This window comes from Penicillium crustosum (genome assembly GCF_028827405.1).
Source record: "Penicillium crustosum strain IBT 35664 chromosome Unknown utg000003l_segment0_segment0, whole genome shotgun sequence".
In the NCBI taxonomy this organism is placed as follows: Eukaryota; Fungi; Ascomycota; class Eurotiomycetes; order Eurotiales; family Aspergillaceae; genus Penicillium; species Penicillium crustosum.
This window is the reverse complement of record NW_026623124.1, coordinates 4350271-4366072: the sequence shown is the minus strand read 5'-3', so window position 1 is coordinate 4366072 and position 15802 is coordinate 4350271. Positions and strand designations below refer to the sequence as shown.

The following is a 15802-nucleotide window of genomic DNA, read 5'->3' as shown; positions in this document are numbered from 1 at the left end:
ATGACATTCGTATTTTTCCCGTAATCTTCCAGCTTAGCACGGATCTCTCAGCTCTGCACCCCTGCATAACATATTACTCTGCTGGGCATTACATGAATAATGACGACCCTCACTCAATACTAGCTTCTTGTGTCCAAATACATCATTCCCATACCTCCTTCACTCATTCGATCTTCGAGTAATTTACCTCTCACGCTTGCTCCAAGCTGACGCCGCTTTCCAGACATGGATACCCAGGTAGAAACTTCCGCAGGGCAGGAGTCCGACCTCGCTCAACTATGGCAGCGAGCAGTCGAAGACTATGAGAAAAGAACCAAGAAGAGTCTCCACATGGCAAAGTTCAGCAACATTGATCAAATCATGAAGGGGACGGAAGGCTTGTCGAACGACTTCAAGGATTTCCGGCATGACCGGTCGAAAACAGACAATGTGCGGACCGCATTGAAAAACAACCTATCCCTGATCGAGAAGGTTGTCAAAACTGTTGAAGTGGTTGGATCTGCGGCATCGGTACGTTTCTTATATCAGTATTACTGTTTGACTCCCGGTTGATAAGTACTGATGGTGGTTGACAGGCCTTTCCTCCTGCAATGCCGGCTAGTTTGATTTTCACGGCCTTTGGGCAAGTCATGCAGGTATGGCTACTCCAAAAGGGGAAAGAAGAAATAAATGGCCATCAGACAGATTGAACAATTGTTTGAAAATGATCATTCCTATTAACAGCCCTCAGGCATTTGCCACAGTATCTGCCGACTATGACAAGATCATGGGCTTTTTCGACTTCACGCACCGTTTTTTCGACCGGCTCTCTATGATCGAGGAGAAAACTCCACAGCAAAAGCCATTCCAGCGATGTGTTGCTCGTGTCTTCTCAGGCATGCTGACCATTTGCTCCGTTGCCCAGGAATATGCCGAGAAAAAAAGATTCAGTGAGCAGCTTTCCTTTAACCACGCTCTCTTTGTTTAGGGAGAGGCTCGATGTTAATTCAGAGTTTTTTTTTTTCATCTAGGGAAGTGGTTTAGCAATTTGGTTGATGGATCGGATGGGGCTCTTTCAGGAGCCATGCAGGATATGGAGGAAGCCGTGAATGAGCTGACCCAGGCCGTTGGGCTGGCCACTCTTCGGACGGTGGAGATCCTGGACGAGATTGTTCAAAGTATGAATGGAAACGTCGAGTTCCTTGTCGCAAAGGTCACTGTTATCGATGGACGAGTGGAGGCCATCAAATCCGATACGGGGACGATCATCGAAAAAACCCAGAAGCTGGAATTGAAGCAAGACGCCATGATCAAGATGCTCGAGGAACAATCTCAGTTATTCAACGACGCGGTTCAAAGTTTCGATTATATCCAAATGGGGGCCAATTTCGGCCAAAGCTTCCAGACGAGTTTGCTGAAACTGGATGTGGTGCGGCTCCGCCTAACCCGATGGGGTCACTCCGTCGGGCTGGCGAAAGTCGACGACGGTGTTAAACCACTCCAGATGACGAACCTCCCCACCGAAGATAGAGAGCAGGTCCAAGACCTTCTGGCCCAGATTCTGGAGCTCTTTGCGGAAGCCGAGGCGGCTTCGAAGCGACTACGAAGACGCAACCCCACTGTGCCAGTGTTGGACCCGGCTGAACAGCTAGACAGTGTCTCAGCCTCACTGCACCAGAAGATGGAAGATCTTGCTAAGAAACGACAGGGGAAGTCTGAGTTGGAGCAGGACCAATTGACTATCTTGTACGAGGAGAAGAATTTCATCCGGCTGATCGAAGACATTAGCGAATTGGTGGGCGGGTTGATCGATCTTTTCCCGGGAATCCAGGAGGAACAGCGCAAGCTGTGTGAGGAAGAGGTGTCCGGATTGAACACGAACGAAGGCATTCTTCCGCTACTGAAAGAGGTCGCTGCTGGCCAGGACAACCTGCTGAGTGACACAGTTGTCAAAGTCATCCAATCGACCACCACCTACACTAATAGTGTGGTGTTCTCGGGGGCCTAACTCGGGCTTCCAGATAGGAAACAACTCCGGCAAGATTAGCGGTGTTCGCTTTGGCAGTTCCTAATTACTTGTGGCATGTGGTAACAGTTTAATAAAAACAAGGAATCCAATATAATCCACACTGCTATATGAATTGATCCCTCCTATCTTAGCTCTTGTCTATCAAAAAGACCAAGAACCTCGCGAAGCGTAGACTAAATACATTGTCACGGCACACTGCACGGATAATCGGCAGGTAACAAGGAATCTACAGAACGTGCGTTCATTACGGGCGACTAAGTATACCACCTTTAATTTAATTATTGATACACTGTACGCTCTGTAAGATCTGTACTGTGTTGAACCAATTTCTTTTTATTATTTTAGACTTCATGAAAATCATGTGAAGTTGAAACATGTGAAGCTGTTTGAAGTATATAATGAAGGAGAGAAATCGACTAATGTAAACTTTCCACGGCTGCTACAAAAAGGAACGACACACAAAAAAGGTCCTTCAGATGCTGATAAACCGTAGTTGATCTGACATTCACAGAGCCTGAATCTTCAACAGTCAACCTGCCTGGTTAACTCCATACCCACCCCCGACTTCCCATACCGTCATGGCTGAAATGCTTCCCACAATGGTTGTAAACCACGTCGATCAATGTCGAAGCTTGAAACTACGCCGTTGCTGAATCCGACAGCCAGGTGATCGCCGTTCGCATCCCATGGATCAACATGATAATCGGGCAATAGCCGGAGGATGGGCATGGCTCCATAGCATAACCACTCGTCTCGGAGATAGAGGTTCTGCAATGAATCCGAGCTCGACCTCACTGGCAGCTCCTCCTCCCCTTCTGTCGGGGTGCTCTCAAGTGCCATTAGTCCAATATCTGTTGCGAGGTGTCGGTTGCCTGCTGCAAATTCTATGGTATACACCTGCTCTGGTGTTTGAATCTCCTTCCATGGCCGGGACGACTTGATATGGCTACCGAAAGTGCGTCCCAGATATTTTGAGGCTTTGAGGGATTTTTCGATGCTCCAGACCTTGATGGTTTTATTTTTACAGACTGCTGCGATATGCTGGCTGTCTGATGAAAAGGCCAGTGCAATGATCCAGCCTGACAGGCCTGCTAGTGTTATAGGGTCCAAAATATTGATGCCCTGTGGATGGCATACTAGTGTCTTCTGGAGGTCTCCTGTTGCGGTATCCCAAAGTTTAATGGTTGCATCGGCGGAGGCTGATGCAATAAGCTTGCCGTCGGGTGAGAAGGTCACGGTTTTGACTTCGACATCGAACAGGTCTAATCCCGTCAGGGACTCAAATTTGCTTTTGTGGCCTGCCAGTGCCTTTTCGAGGTCACCTGTGGCTGTATTCCAGAGACTAATGCGGCCGCTTTCATGTCCTGATGCGATAATTTTGCTATCAGGTGAGAAGGCCACCGTGATGAATGGGTCGTCGCTCTCAGATGAGCTCTGGAGGTCACATGTGGCAGCATCCCAGAGCTTGAGTGCTTCATAAGAGCACGACGCGATCTGCCTGTTGTCTGGTGAGAAAACCAGATCACGGATTCCGATTAAATGGCCTGCTAGTGTTTTATGGAGATCGCCGGTTGCAGCATCCCAAAGCTTAATTGTTTCGTCAACAGAGCCTGATGCAATCAGCTTGCAGTCTGGTGAGAATGCCACGGTTGTAACACTGTGTGAGTGGCCTGCGACCTTCTGAATAGCACCTCGGGTGTTGTCCCAACGCTTGATAGTGCTATCACTAGAGCCTGTAACAATCTGCTTGCCGTCTGGTGAGAAGGCCAGAGACATAATTGCCCAGGAGTGGCATGCTAGTGTCTCCTTAAGATTGCCTGAAGCATCCCAAATATGGATTGTGCCGTCTGTAAAGCCTGCTGCGACCTGCTTACTGTCGGGTGAGAAGGCCACACTCCGGGCAGCAGGGCTTGCTGATGTCGCCTGGAGGTCACCTGTTGCAGCATTCCAAAAAATGATACCATTATCAGAGCCTGATACAATCTGCTTGCCATCTGGTGAGAAGGCTACAGTGTAAGTCCAGCTTGTGTGGCCGACTAGTGTTTTCTGAAGGTCACCTGTGGTAGTATCCCAGAGCCTGACTTTGCGGTCACGAGAGACTGATACAAGCTGTCTGTTGTCTGGTGAGAAGGCCAGAGCTAAGAATGAGTCTGAATAGTCTGTAAGTATCTTCCGGGCGTCCCATGTACCAGTATCAAAAAGCATGATAACATGATCATCTTGATAACGACCGACTGCTGCGATCTGCCTGCAATCCGCCGAGAAAGCAAGGGCGTGGGGGTTATAATGGACCTCTTCTAGTGGCTGCAAGTAGGGATCGTAGTCCTTGGATGTTCTGAAGTGGTCGCCTATCACCTGAAAGTCACCTGTGGTGGTATCCCAAAGCATGATAGAGCCATCATGAGCGCCTGATATGATAAGTTTGCTATCTGGCAAGAAAGCCATAGCCGTGATCTCCTTCGAGTGACCTGATAGCGTTTTCTGGAGGGCACCTGTAATAGCATCCCAGAGCTTGATTATGCCATCATCAGAGCCTGACGCTATCTGCTTGCCATCAGGTGAGAAGGCGACAATCTCGACAGACCCAGAATGACCTGTAAGTGTCTGTATCAAAGGCGTCCAACTGTCCTCTATGGGAGGGGCGTTTCTCAGCCATACGGGAATTTTGGGTAGATTTTCTCTCTTCACAACACTTGATTCAGGACTGAAGACGATGGCAGAACTGTAGATCTGCAATGGCCAGTGCGATAAAGTGTGATAGTGTCGCAATAAAAAGCGCATAGCATCCTGCACGAGTGCTAAAGCTAGACTGTCATCCTTTGTCAAGTTGATTAGCAAAGATGTAGACACCAGAAAATACTAGAAACTCACTTTCAGAATAATCTCCAATGCTTGCAACGCGTCAACGGCTTTTGGTAGTCTGTCCAACAGGCTTAGGCATTCTAGCCATTCCAACAACTTTGTATGGAGGAATATGCTAACATGACTCTTGTCGGTGTCATTACTAGTCTTCTTTAGATGCGACACCCAGAACAGAGCCGCGTAGTCCACACGTGACAGTACACCATTCCTTGCTCCATTTTCCAAAGTTCTCATAGAGTCTCTGGTGGCATCAGGTCGCGGCAGTTCGACCAGGTTGGGCTTGAGACATTCAGATAAATAGGACAGACAACCCATGACAATTTCTTCATGCCCAAAGCGTTCATACGAGTCGAGTATGGATAGTCCGTTCTCTCCGGCCAAGTAGTCTCGAGCTGACTGATGAACAAACTCGATGTTGTCTTCCCGCAATCGGATGAATGAAGCACAGCAATCGACCAATACTCTAATGGTGTCCTCCTCGTCGGTTAGGCCAATCACACTAGGAACTTCCTCCACTTTCAATGGTCGGTATACCGTCATCATGGCCTTGAGCAGTCGCATACATTTCTGCACTTCATCCCGTTCGCCCTCATTGAGCTGGTTCAATATCCGTTCATAGAACGGATGCAGACCTGGCGGCAAGCTTTGAATTGTGGACAGAGCCTCATCTCGGCAGACCCTTTCAAGTGACTTGCATACCAAACTTACCCATAAAAAGGTACCCTCCGATCTTTCAGTAAGCTCCGTTTCTACTTCGCTCTTTAGGGTCGGTCCATATCTGTGCAGGCGACCGAGTTCCTCCACTTTATATGTGATATAAGCCTTCACAGCACCCGAAACAGATTGGGAATGGAGCTCCTCATCCAGACTGACTTGCACTTGGTCATGGCTAGCTAATAATACCCGCTCTGCGCTGTCCCATGGTCGGCTTGTCAACATCCACTTGATCTTAGCGGGATGATCCAGTCCCTTTCGGACGATGGATTTGAGGAAGTCAGCCATGCCGTCATCTTGACACTCATCAAGAGCATCAATGACCATATATACCCTTGAGTACTTGCACCGGGCCAACATCTCAAAAAGAATGTTCCACAATGATTGCCACGAGGTAAGATCCTCGCTAAAGCGCTCTGTGACAGTGTCCCAACGGCGACGGAGAGATTCTCCAAGCTCCGTTTGCTGATTCACTAGTTGGAGAATCAACCCCTTGAGAATGGCTTCAAGGGTATTGAGCTCATAGTCAGCATTTTGGCAGAAGAAATAAATAACCACAGTAGTTTCATCCTGCGCCCGCGCGAGCTCCTCGATAAGACCGATTGACATCATGGTCTTCCCTTTGCCAGCGCCCCCTTAATCCAAAGCAGACCGACATCGTCTCCATTTTCCCAATTCTTATATTGCGGGTCTTGAAGAATCCAGTGGATTGACTGGTGAACCAACTTGTCCTTGCTCTCTTTCAACCGATTCTTTACAGCCAGTGAGTCAGGGCAGCGCAGAGCATTAAGAGAAATTCGATCGATGTCTTCGGTGGTGTACGCTATCAACAACGTCAGCTTCCATTTATTTCTTTGGAAATCACATTGAAATTACCCCGGGCAACATGAAATTCTGCTGTGATAGAACCTTGGTTGTTTCCAATCTGGAGACCATGGTTTGTCGCATTAAAATTAGTGGAGGCCATCATAAAAGCACCAACTGATGCAAGAGATCGTGCTGGAGGGAGGTCGTAAGTCAGTCAGCTGAATGAGCGACTGCGCGCAAATCGACCCCACAAATTGTCGGAGAATACGGACGTCCCCTTCCGCCTGCGCTGGGACCCCGGGCCGCCCCGGGGTCCTGGGGCCCCTGCCCGGGATTGACCCCGCTTAATCATCACTTAGTAAGCTGTTTATCTTACCTAGGTACCTAGGCAGATAATTGGTCGCACAAGCATCCATGGATTTCACAAATGATGTGGGCAACAATCTACCGTGCTAGTCGATCAGATTTGGTCATTACTGAGCAAGACGAATTCTCAAACAAAGGAGGCTGGTATTAAATAATTGAGAATATTTAACAATTTCAATGGTTATAAATCGGTATTCATTGTGCCAGTAGGTAACATATATATATATAACCAACTTTATTTTGCTAACATGAGTATGTAAATAGTTTTATCCAGTTTAATTAAGCTTAACTCTATAAATCTATATAGCCGATGCTTGGGTAGAGAGTCCAAGGTTACAAACTACCTAGAGAGTCACTGCCAGGTCTAAAGGGGTGGTGGTGCGGAAGGCCTCAAACACGCTGAAGAATATACAGTATCAATAGATAACACTTCCTCTAGCGATTCTTTATACTGGGATTAATGCTGATACACTATGAATATTGATCATCCGCTCCTCAACATACTTATAAAACAACCAGTAGGACTCTCCCATTTCTGATTTACCATTAGTAGGGGACCTCCCCCACTCCAATACGACGAGCGCGGCCTTCTCAATGGTGCAGCATCTTCCCCAGTTACAACTTGCTCGACTCATAGTATTCACTTACGGATCACGACACCAGTATTGCTAGATAACGTCCGCCGGCACTGGTTTAATTTTGCTACTTCGAAAGCATCCGAGTCGGATCCAGAATGGCCCGAGCCTCGAGGGGGTGGCGCAGCTATAGGGAGGAGAATTTATGTATGGTAGGTGAATAAGTAACCACCTCTGATTGAAGAGATAAAATCACTTATACACTTGGAAACCGCATCAATCAGTCACTCACCTCACTATAATTCCAAATCCCTGCGAAGCTATTCAGCATCCCGATGACATACAGATATACCAAAGGATAAACCCCAACCCAACCCCACCCAACCAGCTACAGCTACTCAAATGTGACCAGTTCAACCACTTCGAGTCCAAGTAGTTCGAGCTCGACAACTACTCGCCAACCTCACGATCCACCTCCCAAAACACAAACTGCACAAAGGGCCACCTCATCGCCCATTGCCGAATCGCCTTACCCCAAAAGTACAGCGGGATGAACCCCAATATGAACGCCGCAGAGATACCAGCCATGGTGCAGAATGCGCCTATGTATCCCGACTGTTCAATCCAGGGGTTTGTGTAGAAGGAAAGAAGGAAGCCGAAGCATGCTTCACAATCATGCCATTATAAGCTTGAAGGCATGTAAGATTATAGTAGAGTGGGGGTAGGACTCACATTTGAACGCAAGCTGGGTTACGGTGACTTCCCCAGTGACAGGACGGAAACAGTCGACACAGTAGACAAAGGAGACGTTTGTTCCTTGAGTAATGGAGAAGGACAAAAACCCCAACCCCAAGGTGGGTACAATCCAATGCCACCCCTTCGCAATCCCAACGCCATACAACACCAAACCTAACGGACACCCAATCAAACTCGGGATAATTGCTGGCAGACGCATCTCGGGTTCACGAATACCCCCATTGCGCCTTGTGAAAACATCGGCAACCCAGTCTGAGAACGGCCCGCCGGCAAACGTCCCCAGGAAGCAGCCGATAATCCCAGAGATAAAGCACAGTCCGCTCTGCCACGGTTCAAAGCTGTAGGTCGTTTCAAAGGCCGTAGCGAAATTTGATGCGACGGCGACGAGGAAGCCGATTGTTACAGACATGACCATTGTCGCCCAGAAGACTGGCGGGATGAGGATTAGTCCGAAGGGGCGCACGAGCATGCGCCAGAGAGGTTCGGATGTGTATACTTTGCCCGACCAGGGTTTTAGGGTTTGCCAGTAGGAGTCTTTGTGGGAGATGTCTTCGAGTGTATGGGCATTGTCAGGAGAGTCGGTACGTGTGAAGGCAGTTTCGGGGAAGAAGAATACGACGACGATGAGGAGGCCGCCGACGAGCCCGGCGCCAACCCAGTATATGCTCCGCCAGGGATTAGAAATTGTGATCAGGCCCGAAATGATAATCCCCAAGCTGACTCCCGCGCTGAGGGCCGAGTTATAGATCCTACACCATTAGCGTCTTCCTATATTGCTAGCAGTATAGAGGTAGCTCACGCCATCCCGTAACCCCTCTCATGGAGATAAAATATATCCGCCATAGTGATAGGAGCCAAGCATTCTCCCGCGCCTGCCCCAATCCCCAAAATCGTTCGGGTCGTCAGCTCGCCCGCGTAAGTTTTGGCCAGCCCAGCACCGAGAATCATGAAGAAGTACAGGATAAGCGAGCCGATATACACCGGGCGGCGGCCGTACTTGACCACCAGTGGCACCCAGACTATGCACGACACACCCTGGAGCAGGGAGCTATTGTTGAAGAAGTAGGCGGCGCGGGCGATCCATTCGGTCAGCGTAGTGTCTCCACCCTGCTTGAAATCCGTGGCGATTTCGACCATTGCAACAGTGGGGCCTGCGGCCATGAAGTTACACATTACCATAGCGAGGGAGACCAGGGTGGCGATGTAGATTTTGTATGGAGTGGACCTGTTCGCGTTAGTCACGAGCTAGTCACGACATGCGAGATGGAGATGGGATGGGATCGATTACCATCGTAGAGGATCGTTTGGGTTAAGACTTGGGGCCGGAATGAGGATGATCTCGTTCGTGTCTTCGTGGCGGAGGCGGACATGGCCCAGGGTCTGGTGCTTGAGGGCCATGGTATCGTCCTTGGTTTGAACCCTCTCTACTTCCTCATGGATTGGTTTATTGTGGTCCATCCTTACAACTCGAGTTTGTGTGTGCTAATTAGATAAATGAGGATGCTGGGCTGGTATGTGACTTGTGCTCCGTTTCTTATAACAAGCTGAGCGGAATGAGCACCGGGATGGGGTGCCCACCTCCCGCTGCATTGAAATTAGGTTTCAGGCATGCGCTAGTAAATCCGGGGTAGAAGGCAATGTGGGGAAATCTGGGGGTATTGAATGCTGGGCAGCTTCGGGCCCTCATCGGGCTCATAGCCGAGAACTAAATTAACGGAAAATCATCCACAAGCAATTTTAACCGATGAGATTATGCGGCCTTCGTGTTAGGACTCCTTCCCACCTAACCCTTTACGCCTAAAGACTGGATATCAATGATATCCCAATTGTGCCGCTATATGTCCTTCTTTATCCGGTGTAAGACAGAAGATATTGTTTGCTTTACAGTATTACTGGTGCACTTTTAGTTAGTATTAAAACTCAAAGACACTTTATCATACATAGCTGAGACGACTGCTTTTACAAACGATACTACCAAATACGTATCCCGGAATATAGAGCAAAATGTACTGTGTTCTGATTGCTTCACGTGTAAACGAGCGACTGACATGTCCATCTCTCCAAACCTTTCTCCCACCTGTTACTATTTCTCCTCGACAGACGGCCTCAGCAAATGAATACTTACGCGACGTCTATCTACTGCATTCACGTAGATGTCATATTTGGCCCACTCAGATAAACATTAACCTGCTTCCCGTAAAGCTTCCCATTATAATACTGAAGCACCTGCCCCATCAACCCCGGAAGAACCCCCTACTTGTTCTACCCCCTGTATATCGTCAAATTACCTGTTTTGGATGTAAGGAGAAAGGGATTTCTTTTAATAAATGCCTCAAGGCATAGTTTAGTAGAATTTATGGTGTTTTGATTGTTTATATGGTATGTACAAATTGAGATTATTAATGAGGTGCCGTCTCGCTTGGGAATCACGTCAGTCGAGGCTTTGATTGTAAAGTAAATGCACATAGTTATGGCTACAAAATTTACGGAGTACAGTTTAGAAAATTAGAATCCCTAGTATGGAGAATGTTTGCCATATTTGTGACCCAATTTAGGGCCATAGACCTAGTACTAGGTTAAAGTATGGTTAAGAAATGGTATCTACTCAATTGGTCCAGCCCCCGAAACATCCGGCACTCCCTCCCCTTCCACCACCTTCGCCCCCACGATCTCGAACACGGGGACCTCTGCGAGCCGTGAAATGACATGGTAGAGCGTCGGCAATTGTTGCCAATCCAATGCATCAATTTGTATGCTTGCCTTGTTAGTCGTGTACACCCTTTGTGGTTGTGGAGTCGGCACGGCCTTGGAGAAGGGGTCGAAGATGGCATATTCTTCCGCAGGAATGTTCTTATTTGCCCGGCCACTCTTAGGGAGGTATTTGTAGCCCAGAATTCCTGCATCGGCTTCTCCGCTCAAGGCGCCCGTGGTGGTTGACGGGTCGACTTCAACCAGGTCCTCAAGTAAGAAGTTTCCCCAGAGAGCCCCCTCCCACCCAGTGCGAATGCGATAAGAACTGGAGCGACGGTACACATCGACTGAGGTGTAAAGCTTGGGCATGCCGAGTTCCTCCCGACCTGAAACGATGGGGTCCGTCAAGGACTCGAAAAGGACGGGGAGATAGGTGCCCTGGATTACGGAGCCATCGTCCTTGACATACTCAACCCCGTGAATGTACAAGCCAATATGCTTGTATCCTGACCCACCCAGCCATTCCATCTTGTTCAGCGTTGTCTGCGAGAAAGAGGCGTAAGCAATGGTATCTGGAGATGTGAACCGCCAGCCTTTGCGACCAGGCGGGAACAGATTTTGCAGTACGGTTCGCGAGGTCTTGAACTTGATTGACGCTGTGGTAAATGTGGACTTGGTGCCGTCGCGTGGTACACCAAGATGGGTCTGTCGCGGCCCGGGCATCGGGCCAAAGGCGATGGGCATGCGCCAGTAAGGGTTCGGAATCTGACTCCACGTCCACTCACGCAGACGCTGGGTCGAATTATCCCATTCGTCATGCCCAAAGTTGTAGTTCGTGAAGCTGTACACTAGAGTCAAATGAGTCAGCCTCGCTCATCTGCAGGTCGTACACATAGGGTTAGCTTCAACTTACTGTCCAGCTGCTTGTCATCTGTACGATCCTCGCCGACGATACGCGAAAATTCTTGGATGCGAGTGGCCCGCTCATACCGGATGTCATGGTAGAGTTTGAGTCGCTCGGGCACCTTGGCGGTTGATATCCCTGGAGATAGGACTACCGCCAGCGATATGGCGTCCTCAATTGCGACCCCGCCGCCCTGACCCTGGTGGGGCAGGAATGGATGGGCCGCATCTCCGAGCAGAGCCAGACGGTGATGATGCCATTGGGGGATGAGGTCCATGTCCAGCAGCTTCCATACCTTCACACTCTGGGGGTCGGCTTTGCCTAGGAGTCGAAGAATGGTCGGGTCGAACCCGTCGAAGATCTGCAACATCCTTTCCAGGTTGCCCTCTTGGCCCCAAGAGTCACCGCCATTGGTATCTGCCGCAGATTTGGTTTCCGGATGGATCACCACGAAGTTCAGAACGGTATTGTGGGAAGTAGGATACATGACAATACGCGAATCGCTGCCATACCAGATGCTGAGCTCACCCGGGTGCTGGACGAGCTTGGCTGTGATCGGATCATTCATGGCCACCTCCTTGGAGACTAGGAATCGAAAGGCGCTCTTGCCCCGGCACTCTGCCCTGACCTGGCCCCCAGGCACCGCAGACCGGGTGACCGAATGCACACCGTCTGCACCGAGTACCACGTCACCTTGGAACTGGCTGCCATCTTCTAGAGTGATGGTTGCTGTCTCGGCGTCGACCTGAGCAACACGAGAAGCCGTTCGAAGGGGGATTGCGTTGTGGGTTTTCGTGGCAGTCGTAGCGATCTCTTTCAAATTGTTGTGGAGGTCAACGCGGTGCGCCAGGAGCCATGGGTGTTGCCACTTCTTATTCGACTCCGTTAGGTCTAACACCCGTTGCACTTCTCCTGTCGCGCTATACTCCGTGAGCTGGGAACTGAGTTAGCGACGCGTCCACAGTGTTACACTAGCTAGGGAGGGCTTTACTCGTTCCATGGGGTTGGCGCCAAACTGCTCTGCAAAAACACCCAAACGCCGGAGGAGGCCATTTGCGTTAGGTGCTAAGTGAATCGCTGCCCCCGTCTCCGTGGCTAGATGCGATTGCTCAAAAATTTGAATGTCATGTCCCTGGTTGCGTAGTGCAATAGCTGCGGTTAGCCCGCCAATGCCAGCACCAACGATCAAGACCTTTAGGGGTCTCGTCTCGTCAGAGGCATGGGCGGAAATTCCATTCGTGATCGTCATCGTGTGAGTGAAGTCAGTTGAAGCAAGGGAGGCGATGTTCAACAATGCAAAAAGGATGTTAGAGAGCAGCTCCTTGGCCTCAATAAATGTCTGCCTCATACTACTTCATACTTCATACGTTTGGTCTTGTGCGGCCCGTTGAGCCCCCTTCCCCCACCCTTCCCTCTTCAAAATGTAATCCGGGGCGGGTATGTCGGGCTGTCGGGACCACATCGGATGAAGGGGGTCGACCTCAATCGCTCAGAACTCCGAACTCTGCGGAAATTCCTGTCTCGGGTATTTCTCAATACAGGATTCCAGTGACTTCTGCGGGCGGCGGATTATGGGCTAGTCGCGCTTTTCCTTCCCCCTCCCTCCTAGAGAGATTATCCTCGCCCTGGCGCATACCACCCGACCTTAGTGTAATATATTCAATCTAGCAGAGCATGAATTATGAATCCCGAAGTTCTCTCCAGAAATCGTACTACTAAGGCAGTGAAGAGATGTTGAAAGCATAAAAGTCTGACGTCTTGATTTATAGTGAAAAGGCTGGGCTTAAATATACATCGGATATGAGTTCTGGAGATTCAAAATAATCAAGACTTTGGTAATATTCTTTGATATTAACTAACTGGGATTTCCGTGGTGATTAACCAGGGCTTAATAATCTACTAGTCATTCAGTTAAAGAAACGAGGATGTTCATGGATACCACTACTCTGATATTTGAATAGAGAAAGCTAGTTTGCAGGTAGTCCACTAAGCACACCTGACCAACGACTACAAATTTCCCTCTGCAGTACTGATCCAGGCAAACTCATCTTTCAAGTGCCGATGGGCGCGGAGATCCCCGGAGCGCGCGTGGCCCTCAAAGTTCTCCACCCGAGCTGCCCGTCCGCAAAGCCGACCCAATTCGCCGCTGGCCACGTCGTTCCTGACTTCTTGGTATGTCACCGTGCGCAGGTACTTGCCTACCCACAGGCCTCCCGTGTATCTGGCAGCCTTTCGAGTAGGCAGGACATGGTTGGTTCCGATCACCTAGTCAATGTTAATCACTGCGGAACCTTCATCATCACAGGTGTGGCGAGGGACAGACCTTATCACCGTAGGAAACGCAAGTATTCTCGCCAAGGAAGAGAGCACCGTAAGCGGTCATGTTGTCCAGCGCATCGCGTGGGCGACGTGTGAAGACCTGTACGTGTTCACTGGCATATTCATCCCCCAGCTTCCAAGCTTCCTCGATCGAGTCCACGACAATCACTTCTCCATGTTGTGCCCATGAAACACCAGCGACATCCGCCGTGCTCAAACCTTTGAGAATCTCATCAATGATACGGATAGACTCGCGCGCAACATGTTCGGAAGTGGTAATCACCACTGAGGGCGAGTCTGGTCCATGCTCTGCCTGCGACAGAATGTCTGTTGCGACAGTGAATGGATTGGCAGTCTCGTCCGTGATAATAAGGATCTCTGTTGGACCAGCAAATAAGTCAATACCAATTTCACCAAATAACTGGCGCTTGCCTTCCGCGACAAAGGCATTTCCGGGTCCAGCAATAAAGTCAACCTTTCGAATAGATTCCGTGCCCAAGGCCATTGCTGCGATTGCCTGTACACCCCCTAGCAGGTAGATCTCGTCGGCGCCTGCAAAATACATTGCCGCAACAGTGGCATGCGGTACTTTGCCAGCAATGGGGGGTGTGCAACCAATAACATGAGGGACACCTGCAACCTTCGCCGTCAGGATAGTCATATGGGCCGATGCAAGGAGAGGGTATCGTCCGCCGGGAATATAGCTATCCAATGTTAGATCGAGAAAGTTCATGACTGTTTAAGATGCTCAGCATGGCTTACGCTCCGACCGTGTTGATAGGAAGATTCTTTTGACCAAGGATAACGCCCTACAACGGTTAGAGAATCCATTCCGCATTTCTGTTACCTCTCTACCTAATGAAGAGCACTTACTGGCTGACTTTCAAACTCGAAGTCTTTGAGGGAATCCTTTTGAGCTTGGGCAAAAGCGCGAACATTATCCTGCACTTGTTTAATATCCTCAATGGTTTGCGCGGAACACTGCGCAATGGACGCTTCAATGTCTGCTTGGGAGAGCTTGAACGAGGCCGGAGACCACTTGTCAAATTTCTCGGAGTACTTGCGCACAGCAGCGTCGCCGTTGGCACGCACATCATCAATGACGCTGCGAACAATAGAGCCGACGTCCGGCTGCGCTGAACCCGGAACAGGGGACTGCTTGGACTTGAGGAACCTGGCGGGCATGTTGTGGGTAGATAGATTATTTGACGAGAATGTCGATTGAGCTGTGTCCTTTTGCTTCGACGTAGGACTAATATCGAGGCTGTACCATCTCTTATGAGGATCAAGATGGTATAGTAAATGAGTAGAGATTCCGTCGCAGTCGGCTCCACCTTGCCGGCGTCAGGTGTAAGGCTGTGCTTCCATTAACCGCCCGAGGATATTTCTTTCAGCTGATCGGAACAAAGTCCGTGTTAGCTTTTAGGTAGCTCATATCGGACTTCTTTCCGACTTGAACAACAATCCCTCCTGGGGGCTTTACATCCTGCCGCTCCTACTATGACGTATTTCACCACGGAGCTGCACACCCCAGAACACAGTGTAAAAGTGATAAAGTACAACATGGTATTTCAACAACGGTTGTTTATATGAGCTTTACTTGTAGTCTAATGCTTTTTATATGGTATCTATGAGATATATATTCTTTCTGAAGTTCAAAAATGTGTTTTTCGATACCATAACAATGCGACTTCTCAATTTATTCAAAATTGCTACATAATACCAAAAATACCTAGTCATCAATTGCTATCGACGAGCAATGAAATTAAATAAAAGGGTTGGTTGTCGAAATATCACTTC

The 15802-nt window shown here is 49.2% G+C and overlaps 5 protein-coding genes across 5 annotated transcripts; 1 reads left to right on the top strand and 4 right to left on the bottom strand.

The window, feature by feature from the left end:
- Positions 1-225: 225 nt before the first annotated feature.
- On the top strand, positions 226-2051 carry N7487_008735 (uncharacterized protein; the record flags this gene model as incomplete). The annotated part of the gene is made up of 5 exons (XM_056876465.1): positions 226-510; positions 576-635; positions 731-929; positions 1011-1916; positions 1966-2051. The coding sequence occupies 5 exons, from the start codon at positions 226-228 to the stop codon at positions 2049-2051; spliced, it is 1536 nt and encodes a 511-aa protein (XP_056728653.1).
- Positions 2052-2584: 533 nt separating this feature from the next.
- On the bottom strand, positions 2585-6581 carry N7487_008734 (uncharacterized protein; the record flags this gene model as incomplete). Its single annotated transcript, XM_056876464.1, has 3 exons — positions 2585-4825; positions 4880-6199; positions 6450-6581. Coding segments are annotated over 3 exons (3693 nt in total), but the record flags the coding sequence as incomplete, so codon positions are not given.
- A 1201-nt stretch (positions 6582-7782) lies between these two features.
- On the bottom strand, positions 7783-9546 carry N7487_008733 (putative MFS transporter; the record flags this gene model as incomplete). The annotated part of the gene is made up of 4 exons (XM_056876463.1): positions 7783-7997; positions 8065-8837; positions 8888-9313; positions 9377-9546. The coding sequence occupies 4 exons, from the start codon at positions 9544-9546 to the stop codon at positions 7783-7785; spliced, it is 1584 nt and encodes a 527-aa protein (XP_056728651.1).
- Positions 9547-10689: 1143 nt separating this feature from the next.
- Positions 10690-12932, bottom strand: N7487_008732 (putative salicylate hydroxylase; the record flags this gene model as incomplete). The annotated part of the gene is made up of 3 exons (XM_056876462.1): positions 10690-11627; positions 11693-12617; positions 12675-12932. 3 exons carry the CDS (start codon positions 12930-12932, stop codon positions 10690-10692), a joined length of 2121 nt encoding a protein of 706 aa, XP_056728650.1.
- A 758-nt stretch (positions 12933-13690) lies between these two features.
- Positions 13691-15187, bottom strand: N7487_008731 (histidinol dehydrogenase family protein; the record flags this gene model as incomplete). Its single annotated transcript, XM_056876461.1, has 4 exons — positions 13691-13948; positions 14007-14706; positions 14765-14811; positions 14876-15187. 4 exons carry the CDS (start codon positions 15185-15187, stop codon positions 13691-13693), a joined length of 1317 nt encoding a protein of 438 aa, XP_056728649.1.
- Positions 15188-15802: the final 615 nt, after the last annotated feature.